Source organism: Martes martes, assembly GCF_963455335.1.
Source record: "Martes martes genome assembly, chromosome: 6".
Lineage (NCBI taxonomy): Eukaryota > Metazoa > Chordata > Mammalia > Carnivora > Mustelidae > Martes > Martes martes.
In genome coordinates, this window is record NC_137893.1 from 12,388,155 (window position 1) to 12,412,953 (window position 24,799).

Sequence of the window (24,799 nt, forward strand, 5' to 3'; positions counted from 1 at the left end):
ATGATTCAAGTTTTCCTAAAAGTGTGAAGCTGGAAGGGATGATAGGGAATCACTAATTCCTTCCCTCTTTATACTTAGAGGGTCGTGGGCACCCAAGCAAGGAAGCAAGAGGTGGACAGGCTTTGATACTTCACTGACATAAAGTATCATCATATAACTATAGGAGAAGGGAGATGACAAGGAAGAAAAAAAAAGTATTATCCCAGGTCCTGATGAAACAAATCTAAACAAATCCAAATTTAATGTACAGCTTAGTAAAATATTTCAGATTAACCTTGATGTGATAATACTGAAACTGAAGAAAAGTAATTACAGTTTATAACTAATAATAACCTAATATTTTTCGGTTTGATAAAAGGACATTTTGCTCTTTGACTACAGAAATTCATCCTATTTGATGAGTCCTTAAGAATCTAAAAAACATTCTGACAAAGAAGATATAAAGCTGGCTGGAATTTAACTCCTTAAGTAAAGGTGAAATGAGGGTAGTATTTTTTAAAAATAATCTTTAACTAAGACTTACTAGATTAGAAGAATTTAAGTCTAACAATATTAAGTGTGGGTAAAGATGGGAGCAACACAAACACACACTGAATGAGAGTGGGAGTATGATTAGTACAACCATTACAAAATTTATTTGGAATTATCTAGCCAAGTTAAAGAAATATATATCATACTACCCAGCAATTCCACTCCACAGAAATAGAAACCATACCAGGACAAAAATGAAAGTGTATTCTCAGCAGTATATTGTTCATAACTCCAAAAACTGGAAAACATACAAAAACACACACACACATGCAGACACACACACACACACACAGTCTATCAACAGAACAGATAAGCAGCAGTTATTCACATAATGGAATATATACCAATGAAAAGAAACACATACTTTTATAATCAACAGGAATGAATCCTAAACATATAATACTGAGTAAAAACAACTGTACACTAAAGGATATGTAACATAGGATTCCATTTATGCAAAACTGAAAAGCAGGTTGAACTGCTATAAGAATGCAGACTTAAAGAGTAATACTAAACAAGAACACGACTAACATAAAACTCAGACTGTGTATTACTTGGGGAGGGGTATGATCAAGAAGAGGTAGTGGGAGACTTCAGTCAAAGTTCCATGTCTTGCACTGAGTGGTGGTTATACACGTAACTTTAAAAAATTAAACTATGTATATTATGTCTTCTGCACTTTTCTGTATATGCGTACAAACATTTCATATAAAAAGAAACATTTATATAAACTTCCTTGAGTTCTTAAAACACAATAGACAAAACCTTCTCTTAATGCCTAACAATGATAAGCTCAAGATACATTTAAAATGTCAATTTAAGGTGTATGGGATGAAGAACTGATCAAAAACACCCCAGAGCAGAGTTTAGTAAGAAGTACATAAGGCAAGTAAGAATCTGAAAATTTACTGTTTTTAAACTATCTGTGGCCAACTGTCCAAATCTCTGCATATTCCACACCAGAGGCAAGAAGCCAGAGTAAGCTTTCAAGCAATTTTCCTGGTCTATGGGAAATCACCTTCCACTATTAATTTACCTTTTTATTACGCTCATTCATTCCTCTATAAATCTCTCATGCTAAACACAGACTCACAAATAACACAGTACCGAAGTGCTACAATATTTATCCTTTTTGCACTATTTGTCTATGATGGGTGATGGGTTTTACAAATTAGGTTCCACAGAAACAAAGCATCTATGCAAGGGTGTCAAGGGCTATGGGGCAGAAACAAAATAGGGGGAGTGGGCTTCTCGTTCCCTACCATCATCGGTACTGCAGCATTTTTACTAGTGTTTTATCTGTCTCCACCCCCACCCCCGCCAACAGTAAAGCTCCAGTGAGACTAGGAAAGAGGGAAAAAAAGGTTTCCTCTGGTATTCAAAAAAACTACATACAATCTGGAACTTAATCAAAACTAAAATAAAATCTTTGTTCTGCAAAAGACCTTAGATCTTGTGTTAAGAGAATGAAAGGACAAGCTACCAACTAAGAAAAAAATATTTATAAACCATCTCTCTGACTAAGGACTTACATCTAGAATATTATTCAGAACTCTGAAAACCTGACAGTAAAAAACCACCCAATTAGAAAATGAACAAAAATATGAAAATTTGAAAATATGAAAATGCCAAAGAAGCATGTGAAAACATGTTCAGCATCATCAGCCATTAGGTAAATGCAAATTAAAACACAATGAGACACTACTATACATTTATCAGAATAGCTAAGTGGTAACACCAAATGATGGCAAAGAATGTGGAAACTGGATCAATCATACACTGTTGGTGGGAATGTAAAATGGTACAACCATTCTAGGAAAGAGTAACAGTTTCTTATGAAACAACATGCACTTACTTTCCCAGAGAAATGGAAACTTATATTCACACAAAAATCCACAGACAAATGTTCCTGGCAGCTTTATTAATAAAAGCCCCCCCAAATGGAAATGATTTAGATGGCTTTCAATGGGTGAATGGCTAGACAAACTGTGGTACATCCATACCAATGGAATGTCACTTAAAAATGAAGGAGCCATTAGACACATGCATAATTTAGATGAATCTAAATAAAATTATACTGAACAGAACAAGCCAATTTCAAAAGTCTATATTTACATAACATTCTTGAAATGGCAAATTAGAGAACAGACTAATGCCCTCAGGAGTTGGGGGGGCGAGGAATAGAGTAGAGGGCGGCTCTATAAAAAGGAGAAGGAACATAATGGCTCCTTGGGGTGATGAACTATGTTATATCCTAACTACAGTGCTGGTTTTATGAATCAATACATGTGATTAAATTGCACAGAACTAAATATACATACACACAAATGAGTGCATGTAAAACCTGAGTTTGGTGGACTGTATGAATGTCCTGGTTGTAGTACTTATGTTATCAAGACATTACCATTGGGGGAACCTGGGTAAAGAGTATATGGGATCTCTCTTTACTATAATCTAATGCAAGCATCATCTATTGATTAAATGACACATGAATCTGCAATTTTCACAAAATAGCTTAAAAATGCACTCACGCAACTCAATTTACCATTAACTAACCCACTGCTGAATTTCTGTTTTAAACAGGGTAGGGGTAAAGTATTCAAATTTCTGCCCAGACACTGACTGGCAATGTCATTCCTCTTTGGTTCTAAGTCAGGCTTTAAGATCAAAAGTCTCATGCTCTACTGACTGAGCCAGCATGGTATCCCTCTAAGGCAGACTTTTTTAAGGTACAACAGTAAGCTGATAGACTGTGACCAACTGTACAAGTGATGGAAGAGCTGTACAGATCGTTTACCTCATTCACTATGACATAACAGAAATGTGGATGAACCTCTTGACTTTGAAAGACACCACTTCAAACCTCTTTCAGGCTGTGGAGAAACTAGGTGAAACTTAGAACTCAGTATATAATGACCGAAGAATGTGGAAGCCTAGACAAAACTGAAGCTCCATAAAACCATGAAAACGAGACTCTATACAAAGCTTCTCTAAACCTGACTGAGAAGTATTTCTCTTAAGAGAAAGATCAAAATATTGTGCCAGAAATTACCTCTGAAGGTTATACATTCTAAATGGACGATGGCATGCCTAGGACTTCTAACTTTCAGACTGCACGGGTGAGGCATAAAGTTGTTCATACTATGTTAGGTTTAAGTTTGTCCTACTGTCTCTACTAAGAACTCTTTTTAAAATGTGGCCACTGGAGCACTTCATATGATGACTATATTTGAACAGTTCCAAACTGTACATACTGTATGAGCCTTCTCCTCTCAACAGGTTTCTTATTTCTATGTGGAATGTTATACCTTGGAATGTCTTGTAAAGAGAGATGAAATTCCACCTTTTTTTTTTAACTTCATCCCCCCAACCCCGCAATACCGACTTACTTTTCCAGACTGATTCTACAATTATCTCACAATGGAGATAATTCTGCTCACCCAAGGTTTAAGATTCTGAAATATCTTATTAAAAGTACCCCTGCTCTAAATAAAAATCAGTAAAAAACATGTACTGGTAAATTCATGTTTATCCCTTAAACCCTTACTATTCAAATTGTGGTTTCTAAACTAACAGCTGAAGTATCCTCTAAGAACAGGTAGAAATGCAGACTCTCAGCCCCTTGCCACACTTACTGAATTCAGAATCTGAATTTTAACAAGATCCCTAGGTAACTCCAATGCACAAAAAAGTTTAAGATGCACTGCTTTAGACATTGGAAACTTTTTAAAATAACTTTTAAAAGTTTTAAAACAACAAAATTTTCCAATCATCAACATTTCTATTATACTGTGATTTACCTAAAACAGCATACTTATTATTTTATTTTACTTTGCATCTCAGCCTCAATTCACTAGTTGTTCAACTCAAAATACGTTTTACTAATACTCTAAGTACTGAGAAACCAAGACTTCAGAAAAAAGCTGAATCACAGAAAGATTAACGAAATTGATTTACTCAAGGTTATTGACGTGACACAGTCAACTGACTGATTCACATACCCTTCTCCTCGTCAACTATTTTTAAGAAACACTGCAATCTTCCTGAATCCTTAAATGCCAAATACCACTGATTCTCAAACTGGTACTGGTTACATCCAGGAACATGAACATAGTCAGAGTACAAAACCTAAATTCAGTTACAGTAAAGTACAAATATAGTATCATTTTGTAAGTTTTAAGCCGTGTGCACTCCTGCCAAAAACTGTGGCATGAATAGGGCACTGATCACCAGGAGAGCAAAAAACTATAATCTAGTCACCCTGGACTCTGCTTACAAAAAGTATTATCAAATGTGTACAAGACAGCTAGCTGTTTTCAACTTCATTACCCTCTGCTTACCCTAGACAATGGAACTTCAGGTCTATAAAACAAGATGCTGAGATGTATAATGTCTTAATGGATGAGACAAAATGAATCAGCAGAAGAGAAGCAGCGGGTAGGCAATGTCTTATCTACACTTTATCTAAAAGAAGAGCTGCTCTAGGCATTCTGCTTGAAATGACAAGTGAGAATTAACGTACTTTAAAAATCATATGTACACCGTTTTTTTCAGGGGACAGATGCTCACTATGGCACTGCAAATTAACAAGAACATCTACCTGAATGAAAGCTATTGTTTTTAGAATTATCCAAAAAGCACTATTATTTTATTTATTTATTTACTTATTTACTTATTTAAGTAGGCTCCACAATGGTGGAGCCTAGTGTGGGGGGCTTAAACCCTGACATCAAGACCTGAGCTAAGATCAAGAGTTAGAACCTTAACCGACTGAGCGACCCAGGCACCCTTATTTTTTTTTTTAATTTTATTTATTTATTTGACAGAGAAAGATCACAAGTAGGCAGAGAGGCAGGCAGAGAGAGAGGAGGAAGCAGGCTCCCTGCTGAGCAGAGAACCCGATGTGGGGCTCGATCCCAGGACCCTGAGATCATGATCTGAGCCGAAGGCACAGGCTTTAACCCACTGAGCCACCCAGGCGCCCCCACACCCTTATTTCTTAATTAGAAAATAAAATAAATGGAATCACTTTGTACAGTCCATCAAAAACAAAACCTGAGTAGTTGATTTAAAAGAATAGAGCACAAGGCATTTATCTATAATTATAGTACATTTAGTGTACATATTGAAAATTATACTTACTTTCTGAATGAATTTCTCAACGCTCTGTACCACATGTTTATAGAACTAAAAAAAAAAACAAACGAAGTTTAGTTTTAAACTCTGTTCAATTAGGTCTGAATTTTTCCGTTAAGCATAGGTTTAACATAGTTTCAAAGGTTGATCAAAACAATGAATTTTAATCATGAATTTTAAGACCAACAGGTCACTCACCTTCATAAGCAATTAACTATGATACCTAATTAGTAAAGGTTTCTTGAAGTGCATACATGGTCAGTACAACTGAGCACTGAACATAGGTTTGAACTGTGTGGGTCCACTTACATGCTGATTTTTTTCAATAAACACAGTATAATACTGTAAATGTATTTTCTCTTCCTTATGATATTCTTAATAACATTATTTTCTCTGACTCACTTGATTATAAGAATGCTGTATATATTACATATAACATACAAACTAGATGTTAATCGACTGTTTATGTTATAGGTAAGGTTTCTGGACAACAGTAGGCTATCAGTGGTTAAGTTTTAGGAGAGTCCAGAGTTATACATAGATTCTTGACTGCACAGAGATCAGCACCCCAAACAACACAATGTTCAAGGGCAAACTGTATATCCAAAGTGTGTTATGAGATACAAAAGAATTTTATCACAGTCCTTATAAAACCATAATTTCACATACTGTTAGGTTGACAGCAAAGTACCTGTAATAAGCAAACTGGCAGATGTATATTCTTCCTTTCATGGAAGGAAAAGATTTCCAATGGTATCATTAAATTAGGGTAATTCTAGAAATATCAAATAACTCAAAAAATAGCATTAATAAACATATGCAAGGAAGTTGTTCTGAACTTCATTGTCTCGTTTCCGCGGGAAAGTGGAACAAGTATATATAATAAGATACAGAGATGTATAAAGTTCTCATTGATTAGCTAAAAGAAATCAACAGAAGTGAAGTGAATATACAGATTAAAAATGAGTAATAGGCTGCTATCAATTATAAGAAAACAGGTGTAAGTTTTAGAAACAACACTATGAATAAACCTAAAAAGGAACAAATTAGAAATTACAGATTAAAAAAATTATAGGTTAAACAAAAGATATCTAAAATTTGTGCTTAATAAATTTTAATATCTTAATGGCAACTGCATAATTAGCGTATTTGTTTAAAGAACTTAAATTGTGCTTCTACTTATACTTTTGATTCCAGGAATTATACTTTTAAGGGATATCCCCTTAGATTGAAGAGATACATGAACATTCCTTTGAACTGCATCAAGAAATCCAAAAATCAAAAAGAAAGGAAAACCTCATTACTCATAGTCATCAAGTCAAAATGTACAAGTTTAAGCTTGGGTATAATTTTCATACTATAAAAACAGTTTACTCAACAGTGTAAGTCACTTAATAAAAAAGCCAAAACAACTACTTAAAAGTAAGCATTACCTTAAGCATTTAAAAGCAACATACAAAATATTAATTACATGTTGAGTGATTTGTACTAAATAATAAATTCTTCTGGAAAACATCTTGACAGTGCTCTTTGCTTCTAGCTACTTTACTACATGTAATTCTGAGTAAAACTGCTTACTAAACTTTAATTCAAAGTTTACCAAGTCACACAGGCCTTCTTCCCCAACAGCTATTTTGTGAGATTTTGCTGACAGTGTGCAGTGTTAACAAGCACCCATTAAAATAATCACGTCTCTCATCACTGATAAAAAAAATTAGTGACTTACCTCAATATAAAACAGTATCACTTAAAACTGATTTTAAAAAGCAGCTCAAATCTCAATTTACACATGTGCTAAATGCAGTTTAAAATAATACAATACTGCAAAACAACTGGCACAAACTCTTCAAAATTATCAATGGTATGAAAAACAAAACAAAGGCTGAGCATGGCTGCATGACAAGACAAATAAATGTAATATATGATCTTACCGGATCCTGAAATTTCTTGCATGTGGTCAGTGTACAATACAGTTACTTAGGAAAGGTCTTTGTTCTTAAGAGATTCAAATTCAAGTACCTAGGGACTAAGAGCTATTATGAATGAAATCTGAAACTATCAAATGATTCCGCCAAAAACTGTGTGTGTGTGTGTGTGTGTGTGTGTGTGTTTGTAGAAATAAACCAAACTGTAGCAAAATGTTAACTGGCAAATCTGAGGGAAGACTATGTGTTGGTCATTATAATATTTTGCAACATGTCTAAATTTTCAAAATTAAAAAATATAAAGCAGTAACAATAAATCAAAATAGTACAGTATATCATAATGTTCAGGCTCTTGATTGAAGCTTGGATTCAAATTTAGCTGTATTTATTCTGACTACTGCAAATTACTTATTCTTAGACCCTTCCCACATCTGAAAAATAGGAGTAATGTTGCTAATACTTTACAGAGCATTTTAATTAGAAAATATTCTGCTCAGAGGGAAAGGGGGCAGTGGAGAGATGGGGAAAATAGGTTAAGGGGAGGAGATACAGGCTTCCAGTTATGAAATGAATAGTCATGGGAACAAAAGGTACAGCACTGGGAATATAATCAATGATACTGTAATAGCAATGTATGGTGACAGATGACAGCTACCCTTGCAGTGAGCATAGCATAACGAATAGAGATGCTGAATCACTAATACTGTTCACTTAATTCTAGAATACCATGTATCAACTATAATGAAAAAAAAATTTTTTAGAAGTATTCTCAAGTTATATAAAATGCATCAATTACTTTCACAGACTAAAAACGGTAATACACATGTTTGCACACTCTCAGAATCACGATCATAAAAATCAGATCACAATGTAAAATAGGATAAATAAAGCACAAAAGACTAAATAAACATTCTATACTAAGCCTATCAGACACCCGAAAATTCACTTTTTTAAAGAATTCTCTTGCTTGAATGCTACTGGTCACCATACTTTTCACTTATCACCTCTTTGATTTTCTGCATATAAATACAGGAATTTTAACTATAATGCTGTAAGAAATTAACTACATGTCTGACAAATAAGCTTTGGCCACCAGAACACTGAAAAATCAACTATCGGAATTTTCTCCTGTGGCAATTCTTTTCGTAAATAAGAATTTGTTAAATCTAATAGATAATGTTATTATTTAAGAATTATTTATTTAAATAAATGGTGCTTCTGGTTATGGCCGATGCTCTTATTTACAGTAGGGAAACATATTACCAAATATCCACAGGTTAAAACCTATCTAATTAAATATAAGCACTCATTCATTCTTGATTCTAACAGTCCTACTAAAGCAGGGAGCCTTAGCTTTGCAGACAAGGACCACTTAGAAGGAGGTATCTATGGTTGAACTTCAAAAACGATCCTTAAAGTCAAGAAATTTTAGGCAAAACTGTGCATGTGTATTTCTCTACAGAAAAGTACAAGCCTTCTCCGATTTTCAGAAGGATCAGTGAGTCAACATAGATTAGTTTAAAACTTCTGTATCAAAGCAATGGCTAAAGACCTATGGCCTCTTCCCACAGCTTAAATGTCCTATATACAATGAGGTTCAATCGTTTTTCATAATGGCTCATTTTCAAATCTATAATAGAATCAATAAGGGAAAAAAAACTATTAATTTTTATTTAGAAACCTTTACCAAGATTCTGTAAAGTCAGTGTGACAAACAACAAACACAGTCTCCACAACGTGGCTCTATCTAAAATCTTGCCTAAGTAAAGAAAAATGATAGCTTCAAAGCTTATGGAAGAATATTTACCAAAAGTGTCAAATGTTTATCTCTAGATGGGAGAGTTCACAGGTGATAATTAATTTTCATTTTTGTTTTTCCCCATGAATATGTATTAACTCTGCAAAGAGGAAGAGGATACACAGTTTACCCTTAAACAACCAATTCCCTGCACAGTTGAAAATCCACATGTAAATTCTGACAATCCCCCAAAATCAGCCACTATTGACTGGAAGCCATACTGATAAGTTAATTAACACATATTTCCTATGTTATATGTATTAAATACTGCATTCTTACAACAAAGTAAGCTGGAGACAATACGTTGTTAAGAAAATCACAAGGAAGAAAAAACATATTCACAGTAATGCACTGAATTTATCCAAAAAAATTCATGTGTAAGTGGACCCATGCAGACCAAATCTGTAATGTTCAATGGTCAACTGTATAGCCTGTAATAATCATCCTTCTTCTAAAATGTTAGTATAGTATTTTCTTCTGAAAACAGAAGTGTAAAATTTATTACTCACCTTAATAGCTTTGATGGCTGCCTTAGTAATTTGGGTCATTTTCGCTTTAGAAATGGGTGGTTTGTAGTCGTTCAGGGAATATAACTGATAAAAAGAAGAACAAATTTTAAATACAGCAAAACTAATGGTCTCTAAGCAAGTACATGAAATTACCAAACATTTCCATTTTTATATTCTCAATAAAATCCAAGTGCTGCTTTCTTTTAAAAATCAAGTTCAACATCATTAGCCCTCAGGGAAATGCAAATCAAAACCACAATGAGTTACAATTTCACACTTAGTTGTTTATAATCAAGAAGACAGATAATAACAAGTGTGAACAAGGATGTGGAGAAACTGGAACCCTTATATATTGTTAGTGGGAATATAAAATGGTACAGCAGCTTAGGAAAACGGCTTGGCAATTCCTCAAAAAGTGAAACACAATAATATGTAGTACGACCCAGCAATTCCACTCCCAGGTATATACTTAGATGAACTGAAAATACATATTCACATTAAAACCTATACACAAATGGTCACTGCAACATTATTTATAAAAGTCCTTAAAAAAGGGGGCGCCTGGGTGGCTCAGTGGGTTAAGGCCTCTGCCTTCGGCTCGGGTCATGATCCCAGGGTCCTGGGATCGAGCCCCGCATCGGGCTCTCCGCTCCTTGGAGAGCCTGCTTTCTCCTCTCTCTCTGCCTACCTCTCTGCCTACTTGTGCTCTCTCTCTGTCAAGTAAATAAATAAAATCTAAAAAAAAAAAAAAAAAAGGACACCTGTCATCTTATCGCTTTAAAAAAAAAAAAAAGTCCTTAAAAAAAGTGGAAACCACCCAAATGTCCATCAAATGAATGGAAAAGGGGCGCCTGGGTGGCTCAGTGGGTTAAAGCCTCTGCCTTCCACTCAGGTCATGATCCCAGGGTCCTGGGATTGAGCCCCTCATTGGGCTCTCTGCTCGGCGGGGAGCCTGCTTCCTCCTCTCTCTCTCTGCCTATTTGTGATCTCTGTCAAATAAATAAATAAAATCTTAAAAAAAAAAAGAATGGATAAACAAAATGTGTTATAATCATTCAAAATATTAGCCATAAAAAAGGAATGAAGTACTGATACATGCTACAAAACAGATGAACCTTGAAAACATTATGCTGAGTTTAAAAAGCCATATTAAAAAGGACAAGATATTATAAGATTCCATTTATATGATATGTCCAGAAAAGGCAAATCTATTCGTGACTGCCTACCACTGGGGGAATTGGGAAGAAATGATGAATAACTACTAATGAGTACATTTCTTTTGGGGGGTGATAAAATACTCTAAAATCGATTATGGTAAGGTTGAAGAACCACGCTAAACGCCACTGAATTATACACTTCAAACTGGTTAATTGTATGGTATATGAATTACATCTCAAAACTTTTTAGAAATCAAGGGATTCAGGTGTAACAGTAATCTCCACCCAAAAAATAATTTTGTTTTGAAATTTCTTTTTTTTTTTTTTTTAAAGATTTTATTTATTTATTTGACAGACAGATCACAAGTAGGCAGAGAGGCAGGCAGAGAGAGAGAAGGGAGGATGCAGGCTCCCCGCTGAGCAGAGAGCCCAATGCGGGGCTCGATCCCAGGACCCTGGGATCATGACCTGAGCCGAAGGCAGAGGCTTTAACCCACTGAGCCACCCAGGTGCCCCTAAAATTTCTCATATAAGTAAAGGATAATAAAACTGCTTAAAGAGAAAACAGTTAAAGGGGGGGAGAATCAGGCAATGAACAAATGAAGCTTAAATGAATACTGATTAAAACATGCACTGTACTCAGAGATGACAAGATTTTAACTGTAATGCTGTAAGATACTAACTTTAAGTCTGGAAACTAAGCTTTGGCCATTACAACATTGCAAAACACCTGAACAGACTTACAAGTAACTAAAACAGAATACGTTGGTTAGTCAACTAGCAACTTAGCGAGTCCTCTACAGCTTTTGCTCTGGCACCCCTTAAAACCTATCAATGAATTCTACCGATTCTATCCAGTTTTCCCCCATATTTTTTCCTCTTTCTCCTTTAACCACCACCACAACCACAGCCCCAAACACTTTCATCTCTCACCCAGAGGACAATCCAAATGGATGTGCCTGTCTATCTTTTCAAAAACTAATCTAATCAGGTGACTAATATCCCCTTAAAAAGGTCAATTCACTTCCCATGCTTTGGATAAACACGTATCAGAACTCCTCTCCACCTTTCCAGTCTCATCGTACTCTATGCTTCCCTGCTGAGCCCTCTGCTCCAGGCATAATGATCTTTTTTCAGTTTCCTGCCACAGAGCATTGAAAATGGGCTTGTTCCCTCTACTTGGAATACTCTTCACCAGGGTCTCCTCACTAGTTAATGTGTACTCATTCATCTCAGTTGGAGTAACGCTTAATGAGGAAACCTTCCCTACCTTCCCAGCCAGATCAGTACCTACTCTTTCATACTCTCACTGTACTGTCATTTACCTTTGAAGCACGCATCATAGTACTTTGACATTTACTTGTCTGATCATTTAACTAATACTTGATTTTTAAATGGACTGTCACAAAGAGTGACAGTATCATCAAAGGTCAAAGGATATAAGTTCCTTTAATACAGTTAAAATGTTAATGCTACAAGAGCTGTTCAAGCTGAACTCATTTGTGGAAGAAGTACAAATGTCCTTCCCTTTAAGTTCCCAAAGAAGTGCCCACCTGTTGATACTGCCAACCATTAGGTCAAGATCCCATCAGATCATTTAAGAAGTTATGTCTGCTAAAGTCACAGGAAATTTTAATACACTTGTGGCTTCAATTACTACCTGTATGCCAGTCTACTCACCAGGTACAAAATAACATCAACACATTCTATAGTGTTTACAACAAGCTGTATGTATAAAATAAAGGTCAATTTCTCAGAATTTCTCAGTAGGCCCTGGAAGCTGCCCATCTGAAATCCGCTCCTGCCCTCTCCTACAAGAGATTAAGCTCTAAGGATAGACACCATGTCTTTTTTGTTTAGATTTTTTTCCCTTTTCTCCAAACTGTATCTTCAGTATCTGGGAGAAAACAGATATTTGTTAAGAATAAATTAAAATGAACACATACAAGACAAAGCATTGCACAAGCTCTGCACAGAAAGACAAGGGTATGAGTTCAACTACATCATCTTATCACAAGCTGCTAAACCTCTGAACCTTAGGTTTCTCATTCACAGAACAGAAACTCATTTCACAGAAACATCACATAAAAATAAAGCTTTTAGAACACATTAAAGTTGCTCAACAGGGTTAGCCATTATTAAAATTAAAATCCTACTCTGTAGGCATTCTCCATTTAAATGAATAACATTAAAGGATCCATCAAGCACTTATTCACTCAGTGACTTGCAAGTCCATTCTATAATTTATGTTATTAGGGCAACGAAGATACATCATCTTTTTCCCACAGTTGACTACATATACTTTCATTTTGTATAGTAAAGCCCTGAAGTTTCGATCAAGTATTAGTTCATAGTATAGCAGACCAAAGCTTTGTTTGTTGTATGTGTGTATGCGATGGGGCTAGGGGATGAGGTAGGGGAAATACAATTAAGATTTAGCAAACATTTTCAACAGTCTGAAAAGTCAGCTTTTACCTGAGATACCCTGCCTTTTTAAATGTACATACTGCAGAAATTTAAGGTAGTACTCAGAGAAATACTGAGTAGTTAAGTACTCTTCCAAGGCTCACTTTATATGCTTCCAACTAACCATTAATCTAGATTCTCTAAAATCTCATTTCTTTATTAAATCTAATTATCAGAAAATAGGCACAGATCATTTCATCTAACTCTTCAATGAATGCCTTAACTAAGTCCTCAGCTTACAAAGACTGATGAAAGATTTGCTCTAGAAACATTGTTATACCCATCTGTTAAAGAAATAATTATCTTTAACCAAAAAAAAAAAAAAAAAAAACCTCTTATGCAATAATTCCCAAAGTATATTCTCCTTGAATGCAGAACAGGAGAATGACTCAGCCAGTTTCCATGTGCTTACTTTTTTAATCAAGAAAAGATGATTTAACATGTTTCTCCCATCTAGTACCTTGGCTTCTAAGTGAGCTTGCTCAAGTTTATTTTACTTGTCAGAACATAAATCTCAAATGTCTATTGACATCTACTTCTCTGCTATATTTAACTATTAGTTTTACTGTATCCAAATATAAAATATATTTTCACCAGTGTCTAATTTTGATACAAAGTTCTCTTTGAAGTTGGTAGAATATAAATTTATACATTTAATGAACTAATGTGAACCCAGCACCTGACTGCAGAGACAGCTTATCATCATCCACCTTCTATTTTCTTTTTCTATGCGGGGGGGGGGGGGGGGGGGGGAGGAGGCAGCAGGCTGTGAGGGAGAGGGAGAATCCCAAGCAGGCCCCACACAACCCTGAAATCATGACTCCAGCCGAAATCAGAGTCAGACTCTTAATCTAGGTACCCCTTTTTTCTCCCATTCAGTCTTATCTCTAAATTTAAGTGTTCTTACACATTCCCCTGTTGCCAACCCTCAACATCAAACTCTGTCCTCTAGGACCCCCCCCAAAGACCATTTGTTGAGACGGGTATGACATCACTATAACAGTCAGGATTTTAGAAAAAGAAAACAGTGCTGAAATATCAGACCATTCAAAGCTTTTTAAAAACTTCTATAAGTAATCCAATGTATATCAAGAGAGAATATTTAATCTTTAGATCTATAGGATAGGAAAGAGTGATACACAGTAACACACCTGTCTTACCCAGCTGATAACAATTCTGCTACAACACTGCCATTAGGAAGTGCCAAGTTTCGTTCCAACCCTCATTCTAATTAGATATATCAACTCCTCACCAAAAACTGGGAATGTAATTCTCCTTGTATTCTCAAAATTTGATCTGGTTTTACACTGGAAATGTTGGAGAAGAACAAAAATTTATCCTGTGACCTCCTTTTCCATTTCCCTAATGATTCCCATCTCTATACTTGGGTCAGAAGATCAGGGCTGCATGCACTCTAAATCTGGGCTCTTTAGGCAACAAGTTTTCTCATGTTTAGGCTTTTTTTTTTTTTTTTTTTTTTTTAAGATTACTTATTTGAGAGACAGAGCACACGGGCGTGTGCAGGGAGGGGCAAAGGGAGAGGGAATCTCAAGCAGACTCCCTACAAATTTGGAATCACTGAGCAGGGAGTCAGACATGGAGCTTGAGCCCATGACCCTTAGATCATGACCTGAGCCAAAGTCAAGAGTCGGGTGTTTACCTGAATGAGCCACCTGGCACCCCTCATATATAGGTTTTGATACCACCAATCCATTTCCTGGGCCTGGCTCCCTCCTACCTCGGTTTTCTAAAGTTTAAATGGCTGCTGATTGCTGTCAGTTTGTTCCATCAAATTATTCCTTCACTTAAGATAGTTTTCACTTTTCTAGGTCTACTGATAACCTGCTAGGTCTGAACTCTTCTTCCCAAATCAAAGCTTCTTCCCCTCAAATGCTCTGTTCTAATGTTATCTAATCTCATCTGACAACCCTTTATTTATACAAACACTCCAGGGTCCCTCTGACCTCAGTGACTGAAATGAAGTCCCAGTCTTGACCTGCCCTTCCTATGGCTACTCAAGACTTACCAATATAAAACAAAGACACTGAACAATAGCCTGGATTTCAGTCAAACTCCCTTGTGTTTCAACTCCCCTCAGGAACTTGCAGGCACCACAACAAATGTATTCTTTTGACATCTGAAAACAACTTCTAATGAATCATTTTCTAGCGACTTTAATCAAGGTTTGAGGATTTTTTTTTTAAATCTAAACTGAAATATCTTAGTTCCTGCTGTTTTTGTTTCCAACAAAAAACTTATTTTTGATAAATATTCTGCCATTGACGGGGCCAAGGACCAGTCAGCACAGCCAAGTACTTTAAGCTCTAGAAGCCACATGGTCTCTATCATACTACTTAGCTCTACCCCTGCAGCAAGAAAGCAGTCAAGGACCAAGGATCAATTCACATATGAATGGGCAGGGTATGTTCCAACAGAACTTATTTACAAAAGCAAGTCAACCTTGAATTTGGGCAGTATTTCTCAGTCCTAGAAATGTACACTTCTTTTTTGCATTTGGATAAACATATTCATGACCTCCCTCATCTGCCCTCTTCCACACACTGTGACTCATTACCCAAAGCTTAACAAAATGTGCTTTGGGGTGCCTGGGTGGCTCAGTGGGTTAAAGCCTCTGCCTTTGGCTCAGGTCGTGATCTCAGGGTCCTGGGATGGAGCCCCGAATCGGGCTCTCTGCTCAGCAGGGAGCCTGCTTCCTCCTCTCTCTCTGCCTGCCTCTCTGCCTACTTGTGATCTCTGTATATCAAATAAATAAATAAAATCTTTTTAAAAAATGTGCTTCATGCTCTTATTTTAAGCAAATTCACTTCAAAAATGTTAATGCGGGATGCCTGGGTGGCTTAGGTCATGATCCCAGGGTCGTGGGATTGAGCTCCGCCCCCCCCCACACCCGCATCCACGGCTCCCTGCTCAGCAGAGAGCCTGCTTCCCCCTCTCTGCCTGCCTCTCTGCCTACTTGTGATTTCTTTCTCCATCAAAAATGTTAATGCCGTTCCCAATTTGAGTACAGTTATTATATGAATTCTAACATTACCTTGGAAGAGCCCAATGAAAAACTCATTATCTGACATTCCCCCAAAGAACATTCAAATGTTGGTAAAATCTTGCTCATTTACAGGTTAATGTTAGCCTTCAAGTTTGTGGTTCTATGATCAATGGAAATAACCCTAATATGAACCTAAGATAACTAAAACAGTCATCAACCCAATCTATCTTTCCTAACAACAGTCCTCTACTGCCTTTAAAATGCTAGTTAGGGGACACATGGGGGGGGGGTCTGTCAGTTAAGCCTTTAGCTCAGGTCATAATCTCAGCATCCTGGGATCCAGCCCCATGTTGGGCTCCCTTCTTCCTCTCTCTCTGCTTGCACTCTAATAAATAATAAATAAAATCAAAAAGAAAGGAAGAAAGAATGAACAAACGGACTAGTTAGGATCCTTCAAATCTCGAAAATCAAAAAAGATACTGGAACAAACACCATCTTGATACCTTCAATTCAAGATAGCATGCTGACTACAGACATTTTTCTTCTCTTCCTCCTACTGGAAGAATAAAGGAATAAAATTTTAAAAAGGTAAAAAGAACTCAAAATGTAAGCAGAATAGGGAAGGGAGTAAATCAGCAGACAAGACGTCACAAATTTCAAAAAAAAAAAAAAAACCCAAATATGATTAAGAGGATTAGTAAATGATGTCACAAAGAGGAAATAACAAGCCACAGTAAACACAGAAGATACAGCCAGAGGAAAATAATTTGGCCTATCTAATTCCAGAGTCCCACCACTCAAAATTAAGGTATTAAAGACAGCAAAGGCAGCACAAGTGAACTAACGCCTCATCAATTCTTGCAAAAAGTCAATAAATATCTAAAACAGACAATTCAAGAAACAGTGTTACAAAAATACTGCTTAGATATATGAAATTAATATCATCATCAGAACTGAAATGTTAAGAACTTAAACATTTTCCTCTTTGGGGGATCCAGCATGGTGTGAGAAGGAAGAACTTCCAATAAAATCTCTTTTGTACTTAAAAAAAAATTGCATGCGTAGGTTACTTTGAAAAACACAATAACTGTATTTCAATACAATCCTGCTCTACTTGCCACAATGGTCCTCCACAGTAACTCCTTCCAAAATTCATACACTAAATCCCCAATCCCTCATGTGACTATATTTGGAAATAGAGACTTCATGCAGGTAATTAAAGTTAAATGAGATTGTAAGAATGCCTTCTGACTCAACAGGATTAGTGTCCTTATCAGAAGAGACACCAAAGAGCTAGCTTGCTCTCACTGCCACATGACTACTAAGACCTGAAGGTGGCTGTAGAAACTGAGAGCAACCCCCAGGCCATAGCCAGCAAACGAAACAGGGACCTCAGCCCTGTAATAGCAAGGAACTGTATTCAGTTAACAACCTATAAAAGAGAAATCCATGTCTCAAGTAAGAGCACACAGCATGGCTGACACCTTGATTTCCACCTGGTGAGCCCATCTGCAAAGGCAGCCAACTAGTGCTTAGGTTATGACCCGTGGAATTTATAAAATAAATCTGTGGTGCTTTAAACCATAAAGCTAAGTTTGTGGCAATGTGTTGCAAAGCAACAGGAAACTAATACAATAGAAAAAGCTGTAAATGATTGTATAGATTTAATTTTTGCAAATATTTTTGAAAATTATTTTTATAATTCAAAGTCAAAATTAAAATTTTTCTAAATTTCTATTTTTCCTAAATAACTTAAAAAAAGAAATTCAGTTATTTTGCATATAGGAATAAAAAGTAAATAAGATAACTGTTTCACTGATAGTCATTTTAAAGAGATTATTCTCCAACTCTAATTCCCGAAAACCAATATACTTTATTACAAATTTTACTTCAACAACTCAAAACCTAAGTATTCCCTTTATCTAAAATTTGTCACTCTCTAATATACAAGTTCTCCTTTTCTGTATAGCAAGACCTTTCCTATTATTTTTGTGTTGGGATACAATACACGATATTAATTACTGTAACATAAAATCAGATACACTTGACAGAATGTGACCAGAGAACAGTAACAGAGTTAACAGTAGCAGATTCAACACTAAAAGCAACATTAAGAAAAAGCATGTTCTAAAAGAATAATGTGACCAATAGTGACTTTATATTAAAGTAAATTTCTTTGTTAAAAAATGTTTGAACTAATAAATATGTAAGTATGGGTTACTTCTACTGAAGTAGCAGTATTCTCGAACACACGGAATTTTTTAAAGAGCAAAAGCCAAAAAGATATGTTACAGATATTCTGCCAGGACTTTCAGATCACACTTTTAAAGAAGGCACAGCTCCTGATTTTACACTAAATAATGTGAGAATATAAAAACTTCAAAACAAAACAAAAAAACACTTCAAAACAAAGTTTCAAATGCATCTTTGAAATAAACCATATGTAACTGGGAACACTAAAGCACATAAAATCTGAAATGCTGTAACACCTAAAAATTAGTGAGCAAAATTAAGTTGTTTCCCTTTTTAAAAAATCCTTAAAACCTTTTCCCGTGTTATATTTAAGTACAGAAAAATTGGAAAACATTAAAAAAGCACCTAAAAAAGGCACAAAAATGACATAAAATGTAAATTATCTATAATCTAACAATTCATCACTCATTCCAAATATACTCATTAGTGCCAGGCACCATGGATCTAACAGAAGTGGCAGACAACTCTGCCTTCATGGAACTGAGTGTGCTTTTGCAGATAGGGAATATTCTAATAAACAGCTTGCAGAGTATAGTTAAGTACAATGAAAGTACATATTATTTGGTGAAGGTTAATGCAAAACTGGCATCTTTCTCAGGATCTCAAATCCCAAACCCCTTTAAAAAAAGTTGGACACCTAGGTGGCTTAGTAAAGTGTTTGCCTTCAGCTCAGGTCATGATCGAAGGGTCCTGGGATCCAGCCCCACTTTGGGCTCCCTGCTCAACAAGGAGTCTGCTTCTCCCTCTTCTCCTACCCCAATTGTGCGTGCTCTCTCTCTCAAATAAATAAAGAAAATCTTTAAAAAAAAAAAAAAGTATAAGATATTAACAGGAAAAATGACGCCCATTTTCTTAATTATAAATCTGAAGTAATAATCATCTGTCTAGTAAGATCAAACCTATACACTAAACTTTTGGTGGGTCAGGTGGGATGGGGTAGGATCCTCTGGTTTAAAAGAAAAAAAGAAAAGAAAAGAAAGCCAGAATTTGATATATAAAAGTGCTAACAAAATTGTTATGACAAATATAAATATTTACATGCTTTTTTTTTTTTTTTTTACTATTCGCTCCTATGGGCTAAAGTACTTTCATGTAAATAGTCTTTTATATTACTAAGCAAAACATTCTATTTCTCAACTGTGACAGGTGCCTAAGGTTAATATTGCAGTTTTGGTTAAACTTATAAAAAGGAACCCATTTACTTTAGAATCTAACTTACTGTTAGTAACAAAAGAAACTGTTTAAAACTGTTAGTAACAGAAAAACTACCATCAGCTCTCCCTCAAGAATTAAATTTAGGCTACAAAAACTTATTTACATGGTCTTTAATTCAATACAAAAATTTATGTATCCCTTCCAAATTCTTGGAATAAACTGGATAAAAAAGTACTCTTAAAACAGTATATAGGAGTTACAGTGAGCCAAGATGGAGTAAGCCAACTACAGCTTCTCTCCCCGCACTGATTACAACTAAGAGCACCAGACAACAAAAAAAGCTGAAGACTGTGAAAAGAAAAACAGAAGTCAACGGGAAACAAGTAGAATAGTAACCAGTGATTGGGGGTGGGGAGGACTGTGTGCAGGTACTGAGGTAAATTTCATAGTGTTTTGTGCTCTTCTATGATAGGTTTTGATTTCAGAGAATGCAGAGTCAAACTCTGCAGCCAGTGCTAGAAGCAAAAACACTAGAGGAAACAAACCCCCTTTGTCTAGCCAGAAGACTAAGTAAAAGGACTCCTCCATGCTACTGTGGTGGGCACCAGGAAGAATCTCCTTTTCTTCCTCCTCTCCCATTTCTCCCACGCCCTGCTTAGGGTTGGAGGGCAACCACTGCCAGCACCTAAAAAGCCCCAAAGAACAGCAATTTCCAGACAGAGGAACTAGGAAAAGAGGCCCCTGCTATCCAAAAAGTATGGTGAGGATTCCCCATTTTTTCCCCACTTCAACTCTAAAGGTTAAAAATGGAGAGAAACCTGACTTTTTGGCCAAAGGACAGAAAAAAGGATGCCACGGGATCTAGAAAAAGTATGGGAGTCCCACAGAGAGATGAGAAGAGGTTCTCCTAAGTCAGTGTAAGAACTAACTTAAGTCTTGGGCTCACTCTGGAATTGTGCCCATGTGAAACAGACCCAAAGAAATCCAGCAAAGAAGCTTTGAGAACTAAAATTTATGTAAACCACTAGTTCCTGATTGGCACATGTGCTGGGCACATATAAATCAGCGAAACAAATGCTTGTAAAAGTGAACTGCCATTGGAACCAACACAAAAAGGCAAGACAGAACTTGCATCCTGAACCCAACCAAGATGAATGTCTGCTAAATAAATCAACATTCTTAATAAGATTTTAATGAAATCCTACAATACTGAAAACCTCCAGTATACAAGCCAAACTTACTTGACATACCAACACACACACACACCCCCTCCCAAACCAGGAAGATCTGCCCACACTGCTCAAGTAAAAGGAGAATCAACAGATGTCAACCCCAAGATGATGCTGATGTTGGAATTATCACAAACTTCTAAGGAAATCATAATGATCCTCAATACGGTAAAGGAACAAATTCTTGTAGAACAAATTCTTGTAATAAATGCAAAAAACAGAAGTTTTCATCAGAGAAAGGAAAACTACAAAAAAAAAACAACTAGAAATTTTAGAACTGAAAAATACAGTATCTGGAAGGGAAAGGTAGTATGGTACTCAATGCAAGAACTATAAAATTATTATGAGTGACCTTTATATATTTTAAGAAGCAAAAAGCCATAATCATGGAATTTTTACAACATTTCATGCAACAGTTAAAAGTCCAAGAAGAGAGATTTAGTAAGGTATACTAAGAGAAAGAAACTTAATCTGATACATACATTACTAATGTAGAACTATGGAAATCTCTAAAATGTTACGTGAAAAATATAAAATATTTGCAATTATACAATTTATAGATATAAGAATTAAATGTAAAGATAAGACCAAGAAAAATGTTCAGAAAAACATCTGTTGTGACAACTTAATGTAATTAGGCATAAATAACTTTCTTACAATTAAAAAAGTTCTATCCATTTCTCTATTTCATGCAGTTTTTTTTCAAACCATAATCTAATTAATCAACTGAAAACTTTTTCAAGGTAATCCTAGTCCAATTAAAATAGAAAAAAAATAGAAAATAATGAAGCATATACTGACTAATCTTGAGTGAAGCTTTTGTTCCTGTTATATTTACATACGTAACTACTAAATCATGACACAAATCCTATTTTTTTTAAAAGGACTTTTTTTTTTAAGATTTTATTTGTCAGAGAGAGAGAGCGCACAAGCAGAGGGAAAGGCAGACAGAGCAGGCAGAGCAGCGGGAGAAGCAGGCTCCCCATTGAGCAAGGAGTCCAATATGGAACTTGATTCCAAGACCCTGGGATCATGACCCAAGCTGAAGGTAGATAGTTGACCAACTGACCCACCCGGGCGTCCACAAAAATTGTATTTCTTATTGTGTGTTGTAAAGTTTTTCTGAGACACTGCTGTAGCCCACAGTCTTAAGTAGAAGATAATACTAAAATTAATTATAAGGAAAATAAAACATGATTAAATTTTCCCTGGATAATTCTTGTCAAAGGCTGGGTCTAAAGGGCAATCTTTGCTTTGTTCATTTTTTTAAAGACAATTAGCAAATATCAAGAAATATAAAAGACATAGTGGTATAAAACTCAAGATTTTTTTCCCAGTTGCAATCAGAAAAATGGGAAAAGGGAATGAACTTTCACATCTGAAATCAAATCCTGCCCCTACTGATGTACAAATACATCCTCCTGCAACTTCATAGCAGTCTTACCACAAGGTAAAATTATGTCATAATTTGTTTTCTGTGCTGTCTATTTCTCTACCTACCTACCTACGTAGCTATCCATTGCTCCATCCATCCACCCACTTTGGAAAACACTGTCCTCACATACTGTGAACCCTCAGTAAAGTACCATATCAGTATCCTTTTATTCATATCCTCCACAATGCCCAAAACAGTTCCTTTCACATATTATGTATTCAAATAAATGCTGATTCAAACTTTGATAAAGTAGCCAAATTCAACCAATTAATAGGTCACAGTTAAACAATCATTTAAATCTAATCAAACCAACATTCACTGACTACCTACAGTAGATATGCACAGTATTAAGCCCTTCAGAAAACAAACAAACAAAAAAGATCATGAAGAACTTCATCTAGATATTTAACAATCTACTGAAGTAGAAGGGGAGGGTAGTGACATACCATTATTATAATATAGTAGATTCTTAGCATTCTGAGATTTACCATTGTCAGCTTTGACAATTCACTAATGATCCCAAAGGTCTCACAGGTAATTCTGCAGAGACACTAATTTGAGGTGTGTATTTGTTTCTCTTCTCTCATATTCTCCTTTGCATTTAACAGAGGAATAATATACTAATGTGGTATTTAAAATTTGGGGGATCCATAAGAACCTGAAGATTCTGCCTCATGAAAACAAAAACGCATGGCATAATTTAGTGCCAGAATAAAAAATGCTACATTCAAACAATACATCCAGTTGCTAACAGAGAAAAGGTTTAATAAAGAAAACAGAAGTGAAATGGGCTGACTGGAAAAAAGAGAGCATTCCTGTTACAGCTGTGATTCTACTTCCACACTACTTACACTCGTAACACACTCGTCAATGAATCTCTCTTTATAAAACAAGCAATTTTAAGAAGGACTGGAGAAGTGGGCTATTTCCTAATGGGAATACATTAGAATCTCAACAGAATGCTGTGCTTTCCTACTGGAGAATCACTGAGTACCAAAAATACACACAAACACACACACAAGCCAAGACCCACAGATGAGAATATGTAATACATAGTTTCATGTATATAGTAAATGTTCCCATTTCATACTGTTGTATAGACACAATGTACACGACAAGCACACTTTTATGTTTACTTCTAAATACAAATAACTTCATTTCTAACACAGTCTTGTATTAAAAGGTTTAAGTTCAGAGCTAAGAAATCTGCAGTTGAAGACAAAGATAATCTAAAATGTTTTTCGAAGTATAAAGTAATTCAAGTAAAACACTTGTTTGAAGAGACTGAGTAAAAACTAGTAATCTAAAAAAGACTTAGTTCTACTGTAAAAACTTGAGAGAACAGAAAATAGTAAAATAAAAGCCAAGTCAAAACTAACTATAACAAACCAAGAGGGAAGTGATGAGGACCTGGACTAAAGTCTCAATACTTTATTTTTATTATTTAATACTGAGAATAAAAGAGAAGGGAAGTATGCAAAACACATTAAAAAAAAAAAAAAAACCCAACCAAAAACCCTCACTGGATTTCATGACTGAAAAGATGTAAATGAAAGAGGCACCTAGGAAAATTCTAAGTTTTCAAGTCTGAGTGTCTGGGAGTATGATTTTACTGTTGATATAAAGAGGAAGTCTAGGTTTGGGCTACAGCATCCAAGAAAGACCAAAGATAAGACCAGAGAAAAAGCAAACAGAAGGCATGTTTAGAAAACCTGGATTGGATGTGTTTCCATCAGTTTGTAAGACTGAGTCTGAAATAGCTAGCAGCTTGGCTGTTGAGAGATCTCTGAATCGTGTGTGACTGGGTCAGGACCCCCATCATGAGACTGGTGGAAGGGAAAAACCCTGTCACAGTATTTTCTCTAGCAATGAATGAAAGTGAAAACGTACCAAATCGGTGATGTCAGTTGAAAAACAACACAGCACAGAATATTAGTATTCCGACCAGGCCTCAGAGATGTGGCACATCAGTAAGTGAAAAAGGGGTCCTGGATTTATGTGAAGGGAAAGCAGACTATGGTGAATACACAAACAAAAAATAATGTGAGGCGAAAAGAAAGAAGAATCATAGCTGATAACATATTTCTGGTGAACAGACCAAAGACCAGACACAGAGTGGATGATTCTTCTTTGGCCATTATTTGGCACGGTCTCATTTCTAAACCCTAGTCTGTATTGTCCCTAAGGACGAGAATTAAAAT

General features: G+C 35.8%; 1 protein-coding gene across 1 annotated transcript in view; it reads right to left on the reverse strand.

Annotated features, from left to right (window-relative positions):
* The window catches only part of SCAF8 (SR-related CTD associated factor 8), a gene marked incomplete at its 5' end in the record, with an annotated part of 87,773 nt that overhangs the window by 45,141 nt on the left and 17,833 nt on the right, over positions 1 to 24,799 (reverse strand). Inside the window, 2 exon segments of the mRNA XM_080805713.1 lie at positions 5,674 to 5,718; positions 9,900 to 9,983. Of these exon segments, the coding sequence (XP_080661839.1) occupies positions 5,674 to 5,718; positions 9,900 to 9,983 (129 nt within the window).